Genomic DNA, 24,703 nt, shown 5'->3' with positions numbered 1-24,703 from the left:
CCAAATTAGGGTAGGAATCAATTCTGTGTTCAACTGTACTGCTGATGAAGCTAAGATCCTATAAGGTATCAATTTCTTTATTACACAGTGACTAAAGTACTTAGTAGCTTTAAAATCTATTTTCAACAATTTTAATTTATACATAATTTATAAATGAGGCTAAATAATTTTGTTTTTGATGAAAAATAGAAAAAAAGAATAAAAGTGGGCAAATGAAACCCACTGGCTGCCTTGAATATTACTTCAAAAATATTTTTGTTGCAAATTGTAATTGTGAAAATGTGATCTCAGAGATCATCTGAGATATCGCACCTAATGAAGAAAATTCATGATACCTATGCCCCACCTGAGGAGAACACACTATGCAGCTGCCAGTGAGGAAGGACAAAATAGGGCAGCAACTTTCTTCCAATAGCAAGACGAAATATTGAGATACCGTTTTTGATAAGTGATCATTCTATTTACTTCTTCATGAAAAAAATGAAGTGTTTTAATATTAGGTAACTTTTTCAGAAAGGGCAGGGATTTGATTATTCTTCATATAAAATATTTGCTGTAGGAGCCAATACTTTGTCTATAAAAAAATTATTGTAGGGGCAGGCCTGGTGGCGCAAGTGGTTAAGTGCGTGCACTCTGCTGCAGCGGCCCGGGGTTCACCGGTTCGGATCCCGGGCTCGCACCGACGCACTGTTTGGCAAGCCATGCTGTGGCGGCATCCCATATAGAGTGGAGGAAGATGGGCACGGATGTTAGCCCTGGGCCAGTCTTCCTCAGCAGAAAAAAAAAAAAGGAGGATTGGCAGATATTAGCACAGGGCTGATCTTCCTCACAAAAAAAATAAATAAATAATTGTAGGATTGAATGAAATACATTCATTAAATATTTTCAAACGTGATTTTCAATGGAAAATAAGCAAGCTAACTTGCAAAAGTAAAATTAAAATATATATTCTCAGAGGGAGCTGAAATAACTCAAATACTGTACATTAAATACATAAAAAACTGCTGATGAAAAATGTAAATGATGTTCATGCAAAAGGGGAATGAGATACCCTACACCTTCTTCCAGGTCTGAAACTAAGTTTTCTTAACCTTATAGATGTCAAAAGGGCGAGCAATAAGATACATTTCCTGTCACCAACCAATCAAGAAACATTTCTTTAATTATGTTATTAGAATCACCCTGAAGAGTTTGTGAAAAACATACATTCCTGGGTCTCTAAATTCTCAGAATCAGAATTTCCGGGATGCGGGCTAGGCAATTGACTGCTTGTTAAAATGATTCTTGGGACACCGAAGTCTGAAAAACAGGGCTTTTAATGTCTGACAAGGGGCTGGCGGATGAGAACTAAACAATTATTGATAGATTAAACTTTAGGAATATATCCACCCTCTAGACTAATATTTGACAAAAAAGTTTACCAAAACTGAAAATAAAATTCAGTACAACTTTAAAAGTTATTCTATGACTGAGGGGTAACTAGGGCTATGTATGTCGACATGGATGATTCTCAAAAACATAACGTTAAACACAAGTTTTAATTTTTTTTTCTTTTTTTTTTGGTGAGGAAGATCAGACCTGAGCTAACATCCATGCCAATCCTCCTCTTTTTTTGCTGAGGAAGATTGGCCCTGGGCTAACATCCATGCCCATCTTCCTCTACTTTATATGGGACGTTACCAGAGCATGGCCTGACAAGTGGTGCATCATTTACATTTTTCATCAGCAGTTTTTAATCCGAACCCGGGCTGCCAGCAGCGGAGCGCGCGCACTTAACCACTACGCCATGGGGCCAGCCCCTAAACGAAATTTTTAGAAGGTTACTTACTGTGCAATACCATTTATATAAAGTTTGAAAAACATGTAACACAATACTATACATTGTTTATGGCTATACAACATATATACTAAAAGTAAAAAACATTCATGAAAATGATTAAACACCAAATTCAGGATGATGCTTACTTGTGAGGAGGAAAGGATAGAAATAGAATTCAGGAAGGGTAAAAGGAGGCCTCCTATTGTTTCTAATATTTTGTTCTAAAAATAACAGATCTGAAACAAATTAGGCAAAATGTTAAGATTTGACAAGCTGGGTATTAGCCTATTTATGCTTTTCTATATTCTTACAACATTTTAGTTTCTCTTCTGATTTAAATATTCTGTGCTTATTTTAAGAAAATGTAGGGCCGGCTCCGTGGCTTGGCGGTTAAGTGCGTGCGCTCTGATGCTGGCGGCCCGGGTTCGGATCCCGGGCGCGCCCCAAGGCACCACTTCTCCGTCCAACGCGAGGCCGAGTCCCACGTACAGCAACTAGAAGGATGTGCAGCTAGGACATACAACTATCTACTGGGGCTTTGGGGGGAAAAACATGAATAAATAAAAAAATCTTTAAGAAAATGTAGAAAGTTTAGAAAACTAAAAATCCATTACTCACAATCCTCTTACTGAGAAGCAGATTTCCTTCCATTCTCTTTAAAATGAATTCTACATAATTGAGTTATATCACTTTATATTCAAAAAACAGAATAACAAACTCAGATTCCTCTTACCTTCATAGTATCAACATGAATTTGACTCAGTTGTTGGATATAATTAAGCAGCTTCTTTCTCTCCCCCAAGGAACTAAAATTAAAACAGGATAAGAAAAGCTATCATTATTTGCTTAATAATAATCCCTGAAGTATATAAGAGTATATAATCAAGTCTAGATTATCTACACTAATAGAAAGAGAAGTTAGGTTAAAAGGAACAATTAATAATTCAAACATACTCCTGCTAGAAACTTTCTCCTTCCTTTGCTGCTAAGACATGAGACCTTCCCCTAGCCTTTTGCCCTTGATCTTCTTCTCTTGGTAAACCCAGACTTGAACATCTCCTACATCTCTACTGAATGCTCAATTTACACTTCAAACTTATTTTAACCTAACTGAAGTCAACATGTACCTTCACGATCCTGAATTTGCATGGCTCAGATAAGTGAAAACTCAAGATAGCAGTCTTTGAAGAAAAGCCTGGTAATAACGAAAAAGGACTTGGGAATCAGACAGAACTGGCTCACATCTGTACATGGAAATTATATGACTTTGGAAAAGTCACTTAACCTTTTCTGGTACATTGATGTTTTCATCTATAGCATAGGGAGAATATTATCCACCTCACAGGGGTGGAGAGGGATTAAACAGTGTGTTCAACACTGGGGTTACAATAAAGACTCAGTTCCTGCCCTCAAGAACTACAGGAGAATTGTAACTGTGATTACAGGTACTATAGAAATTATTACTGATTATAAATTCAATATTTACCCCATCAGCAGTGTTTTAACTACAAGAATCTAGGAGTTATTAGTGTAACCAAGTGGTGAATATGTGAACAAAGTTACCTAAATTGGCCAAAGATGTTATATACAGGAAGACCACATTTGTTTGACAAACTGAGCCTTTGTCATATCAAAATAACTTTCAAATAGAAATAATTGTTGCTTACTGCAATTAAGATACAGTCAAATCACAGGCCGGCCCTGTGGCTTAGCGGTTAGGTGCGCGCGCTCCGCTACTGGTGGCCCGGGTTCGGATCCCGGGCATGCACCAACGCACTGCTTCTCCGGCCATGCTGAGGCCGCGTCCCACATACAGCAACTAGAAGGATGTGCAGCTATGACATACAACTATCTACCGGGGCTTTGGGGGAAAAATTAAAAAAAAATTAAAAAAAAAATTAAAGATACAGTCAAATCAAATGCAAATGTCTAGGATACAATGAAAGCCTTGGAAATGCAGGACAATACAGGACTCCTTGGCAGGGACAGTTGCCAGTCACATGATCAGTCCATGAATAGATTTTTTTGTTGATTATAGTGGTGAGTTGCAAACGTCCAAGTCTGACTTATGAGCACCAGGTATGCCTCATGCACGGGTCAAATATGTATACATATGAAGGTTTTAGCTTATTTATACCCTTTGTCAGTAATCTCTCATAATGCTCCAGTTTTGAGAAAGAATTTAATAGGAATTAAACTTAGCTCAAAATCCTGTAATTCCTTATCTTGCTTCATTTAGACTTATTAATTGGTCTAGATATCTTAGCCTGACACCTGGCTGAGTATCAACAGAAGCAGCAGGCAAGGGGTTAGCCTTTACTGATCTACTTGCTAATTAGATTGAAAAATAAGTCTTTTGCTTAAAGTCTTAGACAGACTTGGAGTCAGAAGCACTATAATTGGCCTCTATGTTGTACCGTGAGAACTGTGGTAACTACAAAATCTAAGGATGATCTTCTTGGGATGTACAGAAGCATTATTACAGCTGATAAATCATTAAAGCAGCATATCTTGTGTTTTACTATTCCCCTATCTTACTCATCAGTTTGATATAACAAGCACAGGGAAAGGCTAGGCTTCGAGAAGTTCTTAGAGGTGAGCTACAACTGACTCAGGCTAAGTATAGCTCACAGTTGAGTGTAACCAGGAGTCACGGTATAAAATAATACCAGGGGCCGGCCCCATGGCATAGCAGTTAAGCCCACACACTCCGCTGCTGGCAGCCCGGGTTCGGATCCCGGGTGTGCACTGATGCACCGCTTGTCAGGCCATGCTGTGGCGGCGTCCCATATAAAGTGGAGGAAGATGGGCATGGATGTTAGCCCAAGGCCAGTCTTCCTCAGCAAGAAGAGGAGGATTGGCATGGATGTTAGCTCAGGGCTGATCTTCCTCACAAAAATAAATAAATAAATAAATTAAATTAAATAATACCAAACCTAAACCAACCTCACAGCCCAGTATTTTCCTGAACTGGTACTCAGTATTCATCACTTAATTAAAACTCAAAAAGAAACTATTCATAAAGAAATCACTGATTAAAGTATATTTAAAAAGTCACCCAAAACCTAGAGATTTTTTTTGTTTTGTTTTGGCAAAGGACACAGCAAAATAAATACTTTAAACAAAGGCTTAAAGTAGTCATGGGCCAGGATAATTACACTACAGTAAGATTCTATTTCTGTATTACATCACTTCTGAAATCTAATTCCTTTCAGAATTTTGTCTATTTTGTTCACTTGTGTCCCAAATTCCTGGAAGAATGCCTAACAGAGCCCTCCATAAATGTTTGTTGACTAAATCAATAGTATTGTGGTCCACAAAGTACATATATGGTTCCCTTTATTTATTTATTTATTTTTAACTTTATTTATTTTTTTGGGAGGAAGATCAGCCCTGAGCTAACATCCACGCCAATCCTCCTCTTTTTGCTGAGGAAGACTGGCCCTGGGCTAACATCTGTGCCCATCTTCCTCCACTTTATATGGGACGCCACCACAGCATGGCCTGACAAGCGGTGCATCGGTGCGTACCTATGGTTCCCTTTAAAAGACAGACTCTATTAGAACAAATTCCATTCAATTAAAATAGTAAGCAACTATTATACATAAGAACTAGGTAGTAAGGGTGACTTTGAGGGAACTGAGGGGGCTGAAATGTGGTTATGAAAGAGGCAAGATGAGGTCTGTTAAGAGACAACTGGCCCAAAATGGAGTCCCTTGTGCTAAGCCCTTGCCACCAAACTGAGACTTAATACCTAACCTACCTGTAGTTTGAGTCTCTCCCAGGAATGTAACCTTTAATCAGTCAATCTGGAATTACGTGGTCAGCACTAGTGAAGTACTGTGCCTGACAGACCCCTTAAGGAAGGTGATTTTACCTAAAATAATCCTTTGTTTATGACCTCATTGTCCCATCCCCTTTCTGTCTCTAAAAACCTTTCCTTTTCTGCAGCCCTTTGGAGCTCCTGTCTGTCTGCTAGATGGGATGCTGCTCAATTCATGAATCACTGAATTAAGATCTTTAAAAATTTACTCAGGGCCGGCCCTGTGGCTTGGTGGTTAAGTGCGCGCGCTGCGATGCTGGTAGCCCGGGTTCGGATCCCGGGTGCGCATCGAGGCACCACTTCTCCGTTCATCCTGAGGCCGAGTCCCGCATACAGCAACTAGAAGGATGTGCAGCTACGACTTACAACTATCCACTGGGGCTTTGGGGGGAAAAATAAAATAAATAAAATCTTTAAAAATTTACTCAGTTGAATTTTGTTTTTCAATAGGTCCCTGAAGTTCTGAACCAAAGGACATTTATACAAGTCAGTTAAATGTCCTAAAACGATCTTTTTTCACAATCTAGTCCCATTATCAATTACTAAGCAATAGTGTATGAAGTTAATTCAGTATATTCTGTTTTCATTCTTTGGTTACTGTTACCACAAACAACATTTAGCTAAGTGGAATTCCAGAAGAAAAGACCATATTTCACTTCTGTTGTCAGTTCTCTAATGGAAACAAAGTCTCCATTTTAAGGAATATTGAAAATATTGGATCCTCAACTGGGATCTTTAAAGTGGACCCACACTAACCTAGACCCTAGAACCTCCAGCCATACATAGGGAGCTCTTGTTAGTGCTGTCAAGTCAATTCTGACTCCTAGCGACCCTGGGTATGTAAACCAGAGCAGAATCCTGCTTGGTCTTTTTTTTTTTTTGCGCCATCCTCTCACCTTCCAGTGCTATATTGGACAATGAACCGCTGCTATTCATAGGGTTTCCATGGCCAATTTTTTCGGAAGTGAGTGGCCAGGTCCTTCTTCCTAGTCTGTCTTACTCTGGAAGCTCCATTGAAACCCGTCCACCATGCGTGACCCTGCTGATATTTGATACACCAGTGGCATAGCTTTCAGCATCACAGCAACGTGCAGCCCCCACAGTATGACAATCGATAGACAGGGTGGTGAGGTGGTGTGGTTTCCTGACTGGGAAATGAACCTGAGTTGCGGTGATGAGAGTGCCAAATCTTAACCACTAGACCACCAGGGCTGGCTATAGGGATCTCTACCTATATATATCTATTTTAAATATAGATATATATAAAATATAAAAAATAAAATATAAAAATATATATTATTTTTATATAAAATATAAAAATAATATATATTATATATATTATAATTATATATATTTAATTTATATATATATTATATATTTTTTTTTATTAAGGGCTAATCACTTTACATACACTGTCTCAATATTATCCATTTCACAAGTGCAGAAACCGAAGGGTTAAATAACTTGTCCCAAATCATACAACTAAAAAGTGCCAAACTATTTTTTATAATGTTTTTAAATTTAATACCAGGGATACATTCCAGTCTTAACACAGCCTTAGGAACACCTAGAAATATGTTCAAGATAAGGTTGTAGCCTTGATTGTTCTTGCCAATATTTTTTTTCCTATCAGTTCTTATATATTTTCTGGTGTGTATAATTTAATTATTTTGAACTTGAGAGTAAAAAGTTAGTCACTACAAACTTCATGAAGGCTTGTCAGCAAAATTTTTAAAAATAGGAATCATTAGTAATATTAAACACAAGACTTACATAACAAAAACAGGGGCTGGGGATTCTACTTTAAAACACTTCATAGATTTAATATGACAACAGTTAATATCAGCGATCTTGGGCTTTGTCCCTCAAAGGTGAATAACAAGATCATAAGTATTCTTGGCTACAATGTAAATTTTATTATTCTTACCTTACGCCAAGCTCTTCAAGAAGAGACTCGTCAAGATAGGGCAGTAATGAACCTGTGATTTCATTTTCTATGGAAGAAAAGCGAGAAAAAAGATGAATGATTTCAATATTTAATACGTTTTTCAATTTCTTTCAGTTTGGATCCACCAGAATTTACTCAGATCAGCATTTATTGACCACCCACTACAGGCAACAGACTGTGCCAAGTACCATTTTTTTGATTTGCCACTTGGAAAGTCTTAATTTTAATTAGATAGCTATACCAAGAGGCTTTTTTTTTTGATAAATCAGGTGAAAATTTTAAAATTATCTGAGTTAACTCTTTGCAAGGAAGTCCAGCTGCAAAACTGGCAACTTCTTGGGCCGGCTCTGTGGCTTGGCGGTTAAGTGCGCGTGCTCTGATGCTGGCGGCCCGGGTTCGGATCCCGGGAGCGCCCGGAGGCACCACTTCTCCGTCCAACGCGAGGCCGAGTCCCGCGTACAGCAACTAGAAGGATGTGAACCTATGACATACAACTGTCTACTGGGGCTTTGGGGGGAAAAAGCTGAATAAATAAAATCTTTAAAAAAAAAAAAAAAAAAAAACTGGCAACTTCCTCCTAAAATAAGTGAAGTCTGGGGCAGGGACAGGAAAAGAAGCGTAAGTCTATTGTTCTTAGAATAGTTAAGTCAAAACCATAGCTTGAAGGGTGCCCAAAGTGTTACTTTAGTTGTAAAATCTGCAAGGAAAGCACATAATACTCTGTGTTTTGAAAGACTTAACATACATTGTTTCTTTTTCTTTCTGTTTGTATCTAATTAATTCTGGTTCTTCCTGACTTCAGATTCCAGAACTCTGGACTATTTTCTTTTTTCGTGAGAAAGATCAGCCCTGAGCTAACATCCATGCCAATCCTCCTCTTTTTGCTGAGGAAGACTGGCTCTGGGCTAACATCCGTGCCCATCTTCCTCCACTTCCTCCACTTTATATGGGACGCTGCCACAGCATGGCCTGACAAGCAGTGCATCAGTGCACGCCCGGGATCCGAACCTGGGGCCGCCAACAGCGGAGTGCGAGTACTTAACTGCTATGCCACGGGGCCGGCCCCTGGACTATTTTCAAACAAACAAAAATATTCTTTCTAAATGTAACAGAGAAAATGAGGAAGTAATTTTCCAAAAAGAAAAAAATGTTTTGTATTTTTCTATCATAAAAAAATTATTGAATGTAAAAAATCCAAACAATATAAAAATATAAAGTATAAAATATCAACTTAAATTCTTCTGATAACTATTGTTAACATTTTGGGTAATATCATTCAAGACATTTATGTATGCAATTATGTAATTTTACACAAATGAAACTATGTTGTTTATAATCTATTTATTCCCACCCAAGGGCCGGCCCCGTGGCTTAGCGGGTAAGTGCGGGCGCAGCCTGGGTTCGGATCCCGGGTGCGCACCGACGCACCGCTTCTCTGGGCGTGCTGAGGCCGCGTCCCACATACAGCAACTAGAAGGATGTGCAGCTATAACATACAACTATCTACTGGGGCTTTGGGGGAAAAAATAAATAAATAAATAAACAAAACAATATTCCCACCCAATATGTCATAAAGATGTTTCTTGTCAATTGTTAAACTACATCATTTTAATAGCTGTTTTGTATTCTACAATATAGATTTACCATAATATATTTAACAAATTTTTTCTGAGCTTTATGCTCCTCAACTCTAAAATGAGTATAACTGAATCTGTCATAGAGCTGTTGTAAAGATTTTATAAAACATGTTAAGTACATCGACTAGCACTTCACACAAAACAAATGCTCAGTAAATGTTAGCCATCACTATTATTTATTACTATTATCGATGGATATTTAGATCACCTCTACTTTTTTGCTATTTATAACCAATGGTTAAAATAACGATCTTGAATATAATTCTTTGGGCACCTGTATCTGTAAATCCCTATAAGTGAAATTTCTAATAAATAAAAAGTATTGCCAAACTATCCATGGTTGAGCCAAGTGACACTTCCATCAACTTTATGGGATTACCCATTTCTCCTATAATCTTTAAATATTTTCCAATGTAAGTAAAATTTTTTTTAAATTACTGTTGAAATTGAACATCTTTTTCTGTGTTTACTGGCTGGTTGTCAATTGGTCTGTTCTTGTGTTTTGCTTATTTTTCTACTGTCTTCTTTTTCCCTTGCTCTTAGTTGATTTCATAACTTTGGTTATATTCTCCAATTTTTTCTTTTAATTGGTTTGTTTGTTCCCTTATTGTTGATGGGAATCCATTTTTTTTTTTTTAATTTATTTTATCCCCCAAAGCCCCAGTAGATAGTTGCATGTCATAGATGCACATCCCTCCAGCCACCGTACGCGGGACGCGGCCCGGCATGGCCAGAGAAGCGGCGCATAGGTGCGCGCCCGGGATCCGAACCCGGGCCGCCAGCAGCGGAGCGCGCGCACCTAACCGCCAAGCCACAGGGCCGGCCCTGAATCCATTGATTTTTGATGAGAACACTTGTTAAGGTATAGCTGGCATGAATTCTTGAGTCCAAAAACCTATGCTTAAAATCCAGCTCTGCTTTTTTCTAGCTGTGTGACCTTTGGAAAGTTACTTAACACATTTGGACTTCAAATACATCATCTGTAAAAAACAATATGGATCATAGCCTCTAAATTTCAGGATACCTGTGAGATTGTATTCCATGATGAGGAAAGGGATCCAGCACCTTGTGCTTAGTTTTGTCAAATAAAAACAAATCTGGACTTAGAAAGGGAGCGATTTTAATTAGAAAGGAAGGCTACTGCAATAGGGAGACTGCTGCAATCTCAGAAATCTGCAAGCAGCTCAAAATCAACAGAAAAAGATGTTGTTTTATAGGGTAAAGGAAGGGCAAGCAGAGATATGCAGAATCTTTGGAGGGGAAGTGGGGTATGACAGGATTCTATCCTGCTATGGTCAGCTGGGTCCCAAGAGAAGCTGATCAGGGGGTATATGACACTTTTTTAGTGCTTGCGTAGGTTTGGGAGCGGGCAAGACTTCAGGGCCCTGTAGGGGAGAGAGAAGCCTGACTAAAGTTTGGTCAAGACAAAGCAGACAGTAAGAAATGAGAAAGGAGCGGTTTTTACCAATTAAAAGTATGTAGTGTCTTCTGCTAAGCATTAGACGGTGGGTTCAAGAAAAGAGATCATTCTAGGGGTCGGCCTGGTGGCTTAGCGGTTAAGTGCGCGCGCTCCGCTGCTGGCGGCCCGGGTTCGCCCAGGGTTCGGATCCCGGGTGCGCACCGACGCACCGCTTCTCCGGCCTCATGGCCACGTCCCACATACAGCAACTAGAAGGATGTGCAGCTATGACATACAACTATCTACTGGGGGCTTTGGGGGGAAAATAAACAAATAAAATCTTTAAAAAAAAAAAAAAGAAAAGAAAACAGATCATTCTGAAGGCTGATGAATTAATCTACAGAACACCACTGAAACAGAGCCAACAGCACAGCCAACCACATTTTGGAAACAGAAAATATAAAAATACTGCATCCCCTTCTGTTGCTACTCAAAGAAAAATTCCATCCCAGCAATGGAGGAAAACAAAAGGGGCAAAAGGAAAAAAGAGAAGAACAATTTCCTACATCCATCAAGCTACCTTTAAGTCTTGAACCACTAAAGTTCTTCCCACCCTAGTGCCCCAGCCAGGGCAAACGGGGCTCCACCCCACAACTGTAAAAGTCTACTGAATTTGCAAATCACACCGCCCTCCTACTGAACACCTCAGAGCATAAGGCAAAGGTTAAGCTTCCCACTCACTACAGGAAGCTGAGTAGATTTCAAGTGGATGGATGCTCGAATTTGACCCAGTCAAGTCGCTTAAAACTCACAACCTACATTCCTCTCCACGTGATGTGGCCAAGTTGTTGGCTGCTGGGAGTTCAGTGGTCCACTGAACAACCCCAGTGTCCAGAATTAGCCAGCGAAACCGCTTTTGGAGAGCAAACCACGCTCGTTACCAAGCTCTGCAAGTGCAGTCAACAGACATGTACTGTGCCCTACTGGGATGCTACGGTAGGCGACGGGGATTCAGAGATTAACTCAACAGGTTCCCTGCCCTTTAGGAAAACCCTGAGTGGGGGGTGGTAGGGGGCCAGACACTTAAAAGCACCACAACATACTCTAACGTGGCAAGTGTTCAGGAGCTGCAGGAGCACAGAGGGGTCTCCCGAGCCCGGTGAGCCTGGACGACAGCATCCCTCCGACCCAGGTCTGGCGAAAACGCTCTTCTAACTAAAGAAAAGGGACCTGAGACTCGCCTGTCCGGCGCTGGGGTGGCAAGTTTCTGAAGAAACCCACCAGAGTTAGACCAACTGCCCCACACAACGTCGGCTTCCTTCCTACGGGTCCCCAACCCCAGGCGCCCCATTTCTCCTTTCTCCATTTCAGGGTATCACTCCCGGGCGCCTCCGGCCCCAGGTCCACCCCTTCTGGTGCTTCCCGCCTCAGCTCTCCCTTCCCCGCCTCGGGCCGCATTCTCAGCAGCGCTCTCCGCCTCAGGTTTCTGCCCTCTGCCTGAGGTCACCCCTCCCTCGGCGCCTCCCGCCTCAGGTCCACCCCTTCTCTGCTTTGGGTCCTCCCTGAGGCCCCATGCTCACTGCCTCCGGGCGCCCTCTCCTCAGGCCCGCCGTCCCCGCCTCGGGTCGCCGTCCCCCGGCCCCTCAGCCCTCCGGCCCCGCTACCTCGGAAGCGCTCCAGCAGTCCGGGATCACCGAAGCCACAGCGCTTTAGGAAGCAGCACACCTGCTCCGGGCCCCAGGTCTGGTGGTCGGAAGGGAGGTCGGGGCCCGGGGACCTCTCCGCCGCTGCGGAAGGGGTGCTGGGCGGGGTTCTTGGGCTGCCATCGTGTCGGGGCCGCTTAGCGGGCTGCTCGGAGTCGGCTTTCTGCATGGCTACTGCCGGCGCCCGGCGCTGCACAGTCAAGAACCGCGGCGCCGGGGCCACGCGCAGGCGCACTGACGGCGCGACGCTAGAGGTGAGTCGGCTCAGCCCTGCCAGCCTACTGGCCTCCGGCGCAGGCGCATTTATAGCTCAGACCTTCGGGCGAGGCTGCCCAGGCGCTGCAGCCGCCGGACCCCTGCGCAGGCGCAGTGACAGTCGGATAGCCAACCGTCCCCTGGCGTTTATGAGCTGGGGAGCCGCTAGAAGCAGAGCTAAGTTCGGTGCTCATAAGGGCGGGGACGAGGAAAGAGTGTGCCCAGGACTCATAGAAGTCTGGCCACAGTCCAGAGCAAGGGCTTTTCTGCTGAATTGAGGGTACTTTCCTCCACATGAGTTCCCCAGGCTTCCCTTGGCCATGTTTTGCCCCAAATTTAAAAGAACCCTAAAAGGGCATCAGGCCGCTAGCATCTTCCCAGTTAAGAGAAAAGTGGGCAATAAGCTGAATTGGAAGACGCTAGAATGATTTCAAATCTGATGTGAAGGTGTCTTGCATTTCACAAGTCCTGCAGTATTGCTGGGCAGTTAGAGGGCCCTGGGGATGCCTATCCATGAACTCTTAGCCTAACTTCCGGTTTCCATACAGGAACAGACTTGAAACGTCTCTCCAAAAGAATCTTCAACTCCTCTCTCCATCCCAGCTCCCTGCCTAGAGGAAAGGAAGTGGCCAATCTGATTACTTAAAATTTATCTTCAAGGACTTTTACTACCTGGTGGTAACAGCCTATGAAAATGGCAGGCATCTCCCCCTCACTTTAGCCACTCTGGGGCAGGACCCAAACTTCCCTATAAGTCCTGGTCCATGCAAGTAACTGGTAAAAGGACTACTACTACCTCTGCTAAAGCCAATACACCTTCCCATCAACCCAGCTATAGACCCATCAAGGGGATAAAGGATGAGTGAGGCAGATTATCATCAAGCAGTATGACCCAGTGGTCTAGTGGTGAGCAAAATATTTTTAGCAAACACTTAGAGCTTTATTGTGTGCCAGGCACTGTTCTAAGGGCTTTACAAATAACTTTTAAGTGTCACAGTAACCTTAGGATGTAAGGAACTGAGGTACAGAGAAATAAGTAATTTACCTAAGGTCACACAGCTGGGAAGTGATGAAGCCTGGATTCAAAGCCAGGCAATCTAGCCTGTCTCCAAAGACCAAGCCCTTAATCATTTGCCAACAGTTGCTTGTTAATGGGAGTGTTGATATAAAATTATTTTATATTAGTTAACCCAAAAGTTTCAATTGCTCTCTTGTCCCACAGACTGTGTGGGAACATATGGAGAGTTGTACTTGCCCTCCATCTGCACAGAAGGGCCGGGCCCAGAAAACATGCCCTTCTGCCCCAGAATAATTGGAGAAATAATTTGAGAAAACCGCAGACAGTGGCCAAGACTTGTGAAACTGAAACAAGGGGGTAAAATAGACGACATATAGCATGCATGTGAAAGACTTATATTTCAACTTGGAAATGGCTGGTTTGAAAACTTGTGTTTATAAGACTTGTGGGAAAATCTGCCCTGACACCAAGGCTTCCTGGGCAGTAGAAGGTGATATAAGCAGGGTTTTAAGTTTAATCAACTGGGTTTGTTCAAAGCAGTTGCTTTTGAGAACTTTAATTTTCTATTTTGTTGTTGCTGTTGTTAAAGAGTGTAATTTAATGCCATATTTATTATTTTCCCCTAATCCCCTACTTTCTCGGGGCCCTAGATCTTGCGCAGGGTGGTTGTTTACTTGCTCAAGGTCACATGGCTGGTAAATGACAGAATTGAGATTCAAAGCTGACTCCAGAACTTAGGGACTTTCCAGTTTGCCACTTCACTTAATTCCACTTACAGTCCTGGTGATACTGTGCTGCCCAGTCATTCCACAACCTGGGAACAAATACCCACTAGAGACAGGCCCTGTGCTCTGATCAAACTGACCAGATATCAATTTGGATATCTGGTATCCAGATATCTGGATATCAATCTCGCCGTAGTTAGGACTGGAAAAGACTATTAGTTCAATTACTTTAAGGCCCATTGCTTAATGACGTTGAATACCTCCGGCAATTCTTCCCTGCCCTTTCCCAGCTGCCTTCCACCCACCCAGCTAAGTTGGGCAATTTTATTTCTGGCAGCATTAACCTTGTGGTTTTACATCTCTCCACAGCTTCCTCTTCAGCCTGTGCTTCTGGTTCTCAGTTGCTGGCTACCACCACTCTCTGGTTCTTTGTTTTACTTCCTCTTCATCCTTTACTGAACCTTGCCTCCCCAAGACATTCTTTTTTTCTATCTGCCCAAATCCCAAAGCCAAGACAAAATTCTTGTTGCAAAATGACAACAGCTACCACATTTGAGTACCTACTATGAGTCAGACATTCTACTTGTGCTTACTTTCTATCCATAATTTCTAACCCTTATAACAACCTCATTAGATAGGTGTCGACGCAAAATAACCAATAACCATTCTACAGATAAGAGAAATAAGGTGAGTTTACTTGAGCCAGAGTGAGGATTATAACCCAGGAAGGCCTTAGAAAGCGTTCGGAGAAGCATGGTTTTCAGTATAGAACAAAGAACGGGGTTGGCCCCGGGGCTTAGTGGTTGAGTGCGCGCGCTCCATTACTGGCCGCCCGGGTTCGGATCCCGGGCGCGTGCCGACACACCGCTTCTCTGGCCATGCTGAGGCTGCATCCCACATACGGCAACTAGAAAGATGTGCAACTATGACATACAACTATCCACTGGGGCTTTGGGGAAAAAAAAAAGGAGGAGGATTGGCAATAGATGTTAGCTCAGAGCCAGTCTTCCTCAGCAAAAAGAGGAGGATTAGCATGGATGTTAGCTCAGGGCTGATCTTCCTCACACACAAAAAAATAGAATAAAGAACATAAGTTGAACACACCCAGGATACATTTTCATCAAAATTTCAAAAGGTATTCGGTTGCAAATTAGCAGGTCAACCTGACTCTGATGTCAGGAAAGGGACTAATCCGAGCGTTACCAATAGGGCATAGGAGGGGAAGTATGATTCTTATCTTAAGAGAGTGCGTTCTTTACTTTAATGGTTAAGCATATGTACAATGTATGTTTGATAGGCCATAAATCAGCCTTTTTAGTTCAAGCTGAATCAGTTTTGAACCCTAATAGTTACCCCCTTACCTCAATATGTGAGAATCTCTTGTCATTGGTATTATACTAGTTGAGCTTATTTGGTTATAAATACGTTCATTCATTCATTCAACAAATATTGGGGCCGGCCTGGGGGCGTAGCTGTTAAGTTTGAATGCTCTGTTTTGGCGCCCCGGGGTTTGCTGGTTCGGATCCTGGGCGCAGACCTACACACTACTCATCAAGCCATGCTGAGGCGGCATCCCACAGAGAGCAACTAGAAGGATATACAACTATGACATACAACTATCTACTGGGGCTTTGGGGAGAAAAAAGAAAAAGGAAAAAAGGAGGAAGATTGGCAACAGATGTTAGTTCAGGGCCAATCTTCCTCAAAAAAAAACATTAATATTTACTGGGTACTTACTAATTTGCCTGGCACTTGAGATACATCAATGAACAAAAGAAACAAAAATCCCTGTCGTAGTGAAATTTATATTCTAGTAGGTGGAGACTGGCAGTGAATAATAATATAATTAACAGTAATAAACTTATATGTTAGAAGTTGGTGCTATGGGAAAAAAATTTTTTTTAAAAAGGAGTAGAGGGGGATAGGGTCACAATTTTGGATAAGGTGGTCATAATAGGCCTTTTGAGAAAGTGACATTTAAGCAGAGACTTCAAGGAGGTGCAGGAGTCAGCCATGCAGGTATCTGGAGGAAAAGCATTCCAAAGAGAACAGCAAGTGCAAAGGCTCTGACGCGGGAGCATGCTTAGAGTTGAGAAACAGCAAGGATGCCAGCGTGGATAGGCAAAGTGAGTAAAGGGGATGTGCTAAGAGATGAGGTCAAGGAGGGTGCAAACCATGTAGGAACAAGAGGGCTACAGGCTACAAGCAGCTCTAAGGTCCCATCCTTACGGCTTCACATCTAGAGAAAGCATCTAGTCCTCTGGTTTCAACAGAAAGTCATAAGGGAATGACTTCAACAGGCCTGGATTGCATTCATTCCTGAACCAAATGTTGTGTTATAAAATGATTGACCCAATCAGGTCACATGTTACCCTTGGGTGAGAGGGCAAGCTTAGTATCAGGAGGAAGAGAATTGGTTCTGGACAAAGACCCAGGTGTTGTTATACCTATTTAACAAATAAGGAAATGAAGCTCAGAGACGTGAAATGACTTGCCCAGGGTCAGACATAGGTATTAAGTGCTTTTGGATTTGAATGTAGATCTGCCTTGAAAACCACTGTTCTTTTCTGCAACTTGAGCTAGGTACAAGTTCTATTGCTTTAAGGCAGTCACGGGAAGAGGCCATCTCATCTTACCGAGTTTAGCTTATTGTGAGTCACTGTGAGTGGCTCAGTGTTTGGGGTGGGGTGATCATGTACTTGGGGGGTTGGGATGCTCAAACATATAGGGAAGTGGCCAGACTTTAGGGACTGGGGTACCCCTGGGTAAAAATAGATCATGGATCCTTTTATTTTTTTTAAAGCTTTTATTTATTTATGTTTTTCCCCCCCAAAGCCCCAGTAGATAGTTGTATGTCATAGCTGCACATCCTTCTAGTTACTGTGTGTGGGACACGGCCTCAGCATGGCCGGAGAAGCGGTGTGTCAGTGCACGCCCGGGATCTGAACCCGGGCCGCCAGCAGCGGAGCACACGCACTTAACCGCTAAGCCACGGGGTCAGCCCTCATGGATCCTTTCAAACTCATTGCCAAGAGCCAGTCTCAACTCACATTTCAAACGGCATTGGCTCCTAATATTCAAATGGTAGTTGCATCAGCCAGTCTTATTCCAACATAGATTTGCTTTAGAGCTCCTAAACTACAACAAAAGGGGAATTTGCCATTGCTATGGTTAGCTATCCTAAAATCATTAGGAGCAGAGTTTTAGGAAGAAGGCAATACTGTGGACAGACCGTGGGTTTTTGATGAGAATACTTGGCCATTTGACCAACCAACCCAGAAGTTCACCCTATCTTTGCACTTCCAACTATATGAGTCGATCAACTTCCTTAGTTTTTAAGCCAGTGTGAGTTGGATTATCTCTTTTGTGTGTGTATGTGTTTTTTTTTTTTTCCCTCCCCAAAGCCCCAGTAGGTAGTTGTATGTCATAGTTGCACATCCTTCTAGTTGCTGTATGTGGGATGCCGCCTCAGCATGGCCAGACAAGCGGTGCGTCGGTGTGTGCCCGGGATCCGAACCTGGGCCACCAGTAGCAGAGAGCGTGCACTTAACCGCTAAGCCACAGAGCCGGCCCCCTGTGTGTATGTGTTTTGAATTTTTAGATTTTCTTTCATTTGAAGCTGAAAGCATCCCTGATAACACAACTTCAGCATCTGACAGGGTCTCTTTCAGACATCCAGTTATCTGGCTGATTCTTTCCTTGCAGTAACACTTGTAACCAGTCCAATCTAGTCTGATTCCTAATCACTCATGCCCTACTGTCCCTAGTGAATACCACTGTCTGTTACCCAAATTCACAAAGATCCTTTTCTCTGAGAAATTCCTTGCCACTCACTGAGTGGACTCACAGTGTTATGGACTGAATCATGTCTCCCAAAATCGTATGTTGAAGCCCTAGACCCCACTGTGACTGTATTTGGTGACAGAGCCTTTAAGGAGGTAATTAAGGTTAAATGAGGTCATGTGAGTAGGGCCCTAATCCAATAGATAGGACTGGTGTCTTTATAAGAAGGGGAAGAGATACCAGAGATCTCTCTCTTTCCCTCTGCACACACAGAGGAAAGGATATGTGAGGACACAGCAAGAAGAATGGCCATCCGGATACCTGGAAGAGAGGCATCACCAGAAACCAACTGTGCTGGTGATACCAGCTGAAGACAAGGTTGACATAAGGGAAGCCATATTGTAGAAAAGAAAAACTCTATTGTAACTTTGAATGACCTCTGACAAACTAACCCAGCTGGATATGCACCGTCCAGGAGATCTAACTGCTCTGTAAATTTTATGACCCCTGCTTGTGCGTGTACCTCCCAGCTGCGATAAGATGATGACTTTATTTTTGAGTTCCTTAGGAATGTGATGACCCCCGAACAGAGAATCTATGCTGATAGCCATCATCAGTGAAAACTGAACGATCTGGTGTGGCACTCCCAGTCTGTAACACCAGAAGGTCAACATTCCTAACCCCCTCCCCAATAACCCAATGGCCTATATAACTGCTGTAAGATTTTGTGCCCCCTTAAGATGGTTCTTTTGGACATGAGTCGGCCATCTTCCCTCTTGCTAGCAATCTGTAATAAAAAAGTCCTCTTTCTCCTACCACCTTGCCTCTTGACTATTGGCATGTTTTGCGGCGAGCAGAAGGCCCCACGTTGGGTGGTAACACTGGCACCTTGATCTCAGACTTCCAGCTTCCAGACTGTGAGAAAATAAATTTCCCAGGGCCGGCCCCGTGGCTTAGTGGTTAAGTGAGCGCGCTCCACTGCTGGCGACCCGGGTTCGGATCCCGGGCTCGCACCGACGCGCTGCTTCTCCGGCCATGCTGAGGCCGCGTCCCACATACAGCAACTAGAAGGATGTGCAGCTGTGACACACAACTATCTACTGGGGCTTTGGGGGGAAAAAATAAATAAATAAAACCTTTAAAAAAAAAAAAGAAAATAAATTTCTGTTGTTTAAGTCACCCAGTCCATGGTGTTTTGTTGTGGCAGCCCTAGCAGACTAGTACACATGGCAAACATGTTTGTACTATGTGACGTCCACTCCTGAGTTGATGGCCTAGTTGGACATTTTGACTTAGTGGTTCCCAATCTTTGGGCTCCAGGCTTCTTTTTTTTTTTCAATAATTTTATTTATTTATTTATTTTTCCCCCAAAGCCCCAGTAGATAGTTGTATGTCATAGTTACACATTCTTCTAGTTGCTGTATGTGGGACGCGGCCTCAGCATGGCCGGAGAAGCGGTGTGTCTGTGCGCACCCGGGATCCGAACCCGGGCTGCCTGCCTTGGAGCGCACGCACTTAACCGCTAAGCCACGGGGCGGGCCCACGGGCTCCAGGCTTCTGATGGCCTTGGAGTTGGTTATTACCAAGAACCCCTGTGCTATTGAATATCATGCAAAATAAAGTCTCACACATCCTTGTCTATTTCTCCACTTTAAGTGTGCTATCACTGTTAACAAAATACATTTTTTCGTGTGTGTGAGGAACATCAGCCCTGAGCTAACATCCATGCCAATCCTCCTCCTTTTGCTGAGGAAGACCAGCCCTGAGCTAATGTCTATTGCCAATCTTCCTCCTTTTTTTCCCTTTTTCTCCCCATAGCCCCAGTAGGTAGTTGTATGTCACAGTTGCACATCCTTCCAGTTGCTGTATGTGGGACGCGGCCTCAGCATGGCCAGAGAATTGGTGCGTCGGTGCACGCCTGGGATCTGAACCCGGGCCGCCAGTAGCAGAGCGCGCGCACTTAACCGCTAAGCCACGGGGCTGGCCCCAACAAAATACATATTGATTAAAGTGTTAAGGAAGCCTTTGATCATTTTTTCATTCCATCCTCATAGCTAAATATCTTGTTTACATAGTGATCCTTCTCATTTAAAAACTTGACACTTGTCTCAAGGAGGTCTGAAGGCATTCCTGTGCTTGGGACTGGTTAATCACTGTGATTAACAAGGAAACTAGTTTCAGAATTTCTATAAAGGTGGGACTTAAAGCCAGTGACCTGGGTGGGACTGCAGGATTTGTCTTTGGAGTTACATTTGCATAACAAGCATATTGTATTTACCTATATTGTGAGTTAAAGTAGATCAATAAACATAGCAATGTTTAAGATGCTCTTATTCACATTTTTTACAAGACTGAGAAAACCACAATTATCCCTATTAAAGAGAATATCATTTATGCTTGTGGGGCTGCAGGAGAGTGAACTTTCCCCTGTCTAGTGTGCTCCAAATGTCAGGGAGGAAACTGGCGCTAGATTCTGAGGAGAGCAGTGTTCTTGGGAAAAAGATCCTTTTCCTTGTGGGAGTGGTTAAGGTGGCACTGAACCTTCAGGGCATCAGTGGAAGCTGGTGCTAAGGCTTCTGAGGTGGGACATTTAGGGAAGGCACAGTGAAGGTGAAGAATTTTGGGGCTCCTGGGAGGCAATTTGGAAGAGGGGGTTTGGAAGAGGATTGAGTGAAAAGAGAAGATTGGCATTGGAACACATTAACAACCACCCCCTAAATGTTTGTTGTCAGCAACTTTTAGGATGGAAATCTTTCAACAAGCTGAGTTTCTTCTCTGTGCCATGGGAGTGGGAAGATCTGCTCCAAAATAGAAACAACAAATGAGGTTTCCCAAGGCAAAAGAAGAGAAAGAAGCTTGAGGAAGAAGACAGCCTGGGATTTCCCAGAATAAAGGGGATACTTACGGGGCTGCCCCATGGTGTAGCGGTTAAGTGCACGCACTCCACTGCTGGCGGCCCGGTTTGGATGCTGAGCGCACACTGATGCACCGCTTGTCAGGCCATGCTGTGGCGGCGTCTCATATAAAGTGGAGGAAGATGGGCACAGATGTTAGCCCAGGGCCAGTCTTCCTCAGCAAAAAGAGGAGGATTGGCATGGATGTTAGCTCAGGGCTGATCTTCCTCAAAAAAAAAAAAAAGGGGGCAGGGTACTTAGGTAAATATGAGTGACCCCAAGACTAATATCAGAAGACACGGTATAGCATACAGATTAAAAATTGGGCTGCAGTCCATCGATGATGAATGGATAAACAAAATGTGGTATATACTTAAAAAGAAGGAAATTCTGACACGTGCTACAACATGAATGAACCTTGAGGACATTATACTAAGTGAAATAAGCCAGTCACAAAAAGACAAATACCGTATGATTTCATTTTTGTGAGGTATCTCGAGTAGTCAAACTCGTAGAAACAGAAAGTAGAATAGTAGTTGCCAGGGGCAGGGAGGGGAAAAAGAGAAGTTGTTGTTTAATGAGTAGAGAGTTTTAGTTTTGCAAAATGAAAAAGTTCTGAAGATTGGTTACACAACAGTTTGAATGTACTTAATGCCATTGAATTGTTTACTTATAAATGGTTAAAATGTTAACATTTATGGTATATGTATTTTACCACACAAAAAATCCCAACTTCACTGAATTAAAGAAAAAAATTGGGCTATGGAACCAGGGTGCTTGGGTTTGAATCTTGTGACCCTGGGCAAGTTACTTAAAATCTCTGAGCTTTAATTTCCTCTTCTGTAAAACAGTTTATTATAGGGTTTTATGAGAATTCTGCACATAGAAAATGCTCAATACATGTGAGATATATCTGCGCATAGAAAATGCTCAATACATGTGAGATATAATTATTATAAAAAGCATCCCTAAACCTCCTTCTTCATTAATTCAACCAATGTAAACCCCATACTTCCTTCAATGCATCATTCTACACTCTGGGAAAACCACAGGAAAAAAAAGTACCACCTACATGGAGCTTATATATACTTGAAGTATATATATTTGACTATATGCAATTACTAAATTACTAGTGGTGGATTCAGATAATACATGAGTAGATTATAAGTGCTGGGAAGAAAAATAAAACAAGCTAAGAGTATAAGAAAGGCTGGGTTGGTCTAGGAAGTGCTGTGACCTGACACTTGAACAGAGACCCAAATGGAGTAAGGGAGCCTATGTGGTACTCCATTATGAGAAGAATATCTTTAGTATTTTAACAATTCTGTTTCATAATGTTATAGGTTAAATAATGCCTGATTCTTAACTTTGAAAACATTAGACTCCCTAAACAAAATTTATTCCAAATGCCAATATCTGAAACAAACTCAACCAAAAAAACACCCCTTTTAATCTTTCCTTGTTTGATGATAAAATAACGTAAATAATGGTACATTCACACATTAGAATACAAGAATTAGAACTGTCATAGAAGTATAATTTAGACATTGCAAAGATGACTCTGATATATTAAGTGATATATATGATCCATTTTTACTTAAAAATATGTAATATATGCATTGAAAAAAGTCTAGGAAGATTCACATCAGGAGGTGGCTGCAATGTGGAGCAAATGGAACTCTTAAACACTGCTGGTAGGAATGCAAAATGGTCCACTTTGAAAAAGGACATGGCAACGTCATATGAAGTTAAACATATTCTTACCATTTGGCCCAGCAATCCAACTCACAAGGGAATAAAAGAAAAAATCATGTATATATATACGTTCAAAGACTCGCAAGCAAATGTTCATGATTATTAATAGCCCCAAACTGGAAACAACCCAAATTGTCCATCAATTGGTGAATAGATAAACAAATTGTGGTATACCCATAGTAGGGAAAATTGCTCAGCAATAAAAAGAAATATATACACTTACAACATGAATGAATCTCAAAAATATTATACTAAAGTGACAGAACTCAAATACAAAAAGACTACATACTGTGCATATATACATTTATATGAAATTCTAGGAAAAACAAAACTATAGTGACAAAAAGCAGACCAACAGTTGCCTGGGTGTGTGGTGGGGAGGATGTGGGGAAGGCGGGGAAGAAGATCAGAGGACACGAAGACTTTTTTTTTCCTTTGGTGAGGAAGATCAGCCCTGAGATAACATCTGATGCCAATCCTCCCCTTTTTGCTGAGGAAGACTGGCCCTGGGCTAACATCCGTGCCCATCTTCCTCTACTTTATATGGGACGCTGCCACAGCATGGCTTGACAAGCTGTGCGTGGGTGTGCACCTGGGATCCGAACCTGTGAACTCCAGGCAGCTGAAGCAGAGCGTGCGAACTTAACCGCTGCGCCATGGGCCCCAACACTGTGTTTAACAGGATTAACAATCCCTGGTGATGCCTATGCTCATTAAAGTTTGAGAAGCACTGCCAGGTCTCTAGCTTGCTTGAGGGTAAATATCACTCGGAACTGAGGTTAACAAAACAAAATTCCTAGGTCTTCTCCTGGAGATTATGATTCCATAAATCAAGGGTGAGGCCTAGGAATCTCTATCGTTAACGTGTCTCTCAGGTAATCTTATCCTTGGGCAAGTTAGGGAACTGCTGGTCTAAAATAAACATCAGATTGTATCATTATCCACTTAAAATTAAAACCTCTTTAATGACTCCCCATAGCCTATAGCAGTGGTTCTCAACCTCAGGTGCTCACCTAGGCAGGATTTAAAAATCCTGATGCTAGGCAGTTCCCCAAACAAATTAAATCAGAAATCTCTGCAGGAGGGACATATCTGTTGATGTGTTTTTCAAAGATCCCCAGTTGCAGCGAATGTTGAGAAGCACTGGAAATGATCCAGCCTGAGCTCCTCTACCAGGCTTAGAAAACCCAACTATGAAAGGCCCTGCTTACCTCTCTAGTCCTACTTTGCAACCCACTTTTATATATGCACACTACACTCCAGCCTCACTAAACTACCTGCAATTGTTACCAAACAAAGATGAGATTCTCTTGCCTGGTGCACATAAAAAACCAATTATTAAAGCATCAGATTTTAAGAAAAGAAAAAGATTTCCTGCGAGGTTGACCAGCAAGGAGATAGGAGGTAAAAGCTCTAAAATCTGTGTCCCTGGTTCCAGGGCTTAGGCCAAAATTTAGGAGATAAAAGGGCAGGGTGGTCTGAAGTGTGGAGATAGACGATTGGAGGTAAGGGGAAGTGAGGTGACTGATGACCTGCGCAAGCGTAGTCAAGCTTCTTGGCTCTTCATAGGACGCATGTTCACACAATGGTGGCATTAGCGTGATCTGAGGGTAGAGTTTTCAGCCCCTTGATGTCGAAAGGGTCACCTATCAGGCATTTGCACAGGCCCAGTTGATGGCTTGGTAGTCTCAAGTGGCCTGAACTGGACAAGGGGTCAACTCTCAGTTCCTGAAAAACAACTCTCAATTACTCTGTTGATAGATGGGGTCAGTTGAACTGGTCCTAGTGGGCCCGTGGTTACAAACCCCCTGTTTTGTTGTTCATTCCTCAATCTTTTTTTTTTTTTTTTTGGTGAGGAAGATCAGCCCTGAGCTAACATCTGCCAATCCTCCTCTTTTTGCTGAGGAAGTCATTCCTCAATCTTGAGGGAAATGGGGTGACAAT

The 24,703-nt window shown here is 42.4% G+C and overlaps 1 protein-coding gene across 2 annotated transcripts in view; it reads right to left on the bottom strand.

The window, feature by feature from the left end:
- The window catches only part of SAMHD1 (SAM and HD domain containing deoxynucleoside triphosphate triphosphohydrolase 1), a 62,796-nt gene extending 50,239 nt beyond the window's left edge, over nucleotides 1–12,557 (bottom strand). The window contains exons 1-3 of one of the 2 annotated variants that reach the window (XM_087445311.1): nucleotides 12,291–12,557; nucleotides 7,570–7,636; nucleotides 2,553–2,625 (exon numbers count right to left, since the gene is read on the bottom strand). In XM_087445311.1, coding sequence (XP_087301437.1) covers nucleotides 2,553–2,625; nucleotides 7,570–7,636; nucleotides 12,291–12,498 — 348 coding nt within the window. In that variant the 5' untranslated portion in view covers nucleotides 12,499–12,557. The remainder of the gene's footprint in view (nucleotides 1–2,552; nucleotides 2,626–7,569; nucleotides 7,637–12,290) is intronic. The other variant, XM_004430428.3, reaches the window with a different exon arrangement.
- Nucleotides 12,558–24,703: the final 12,146 nt, after the last annotated feature.

This window comes from Ceratotherium simum, chromosome 21, assembly GCF_057802395.1.
Source record: "Ceratotherium simum simum isolate JZ-2026a chromosome 21, ASM5780239v1, whole genome shotgun sequence".
Classification (NCBI taxonomy): Eukaryota; Metazoa; Chordata; class Mammalia; order Perissodactyla; family Rhinocerotidae; genus Ceratotherium; species Ceratotherium simum.
The sequence above is the reverse complement of the archived record's forward strand: the minus strand, read 5'-3'. Positions and strand labels throughout refer to the sequence as shown.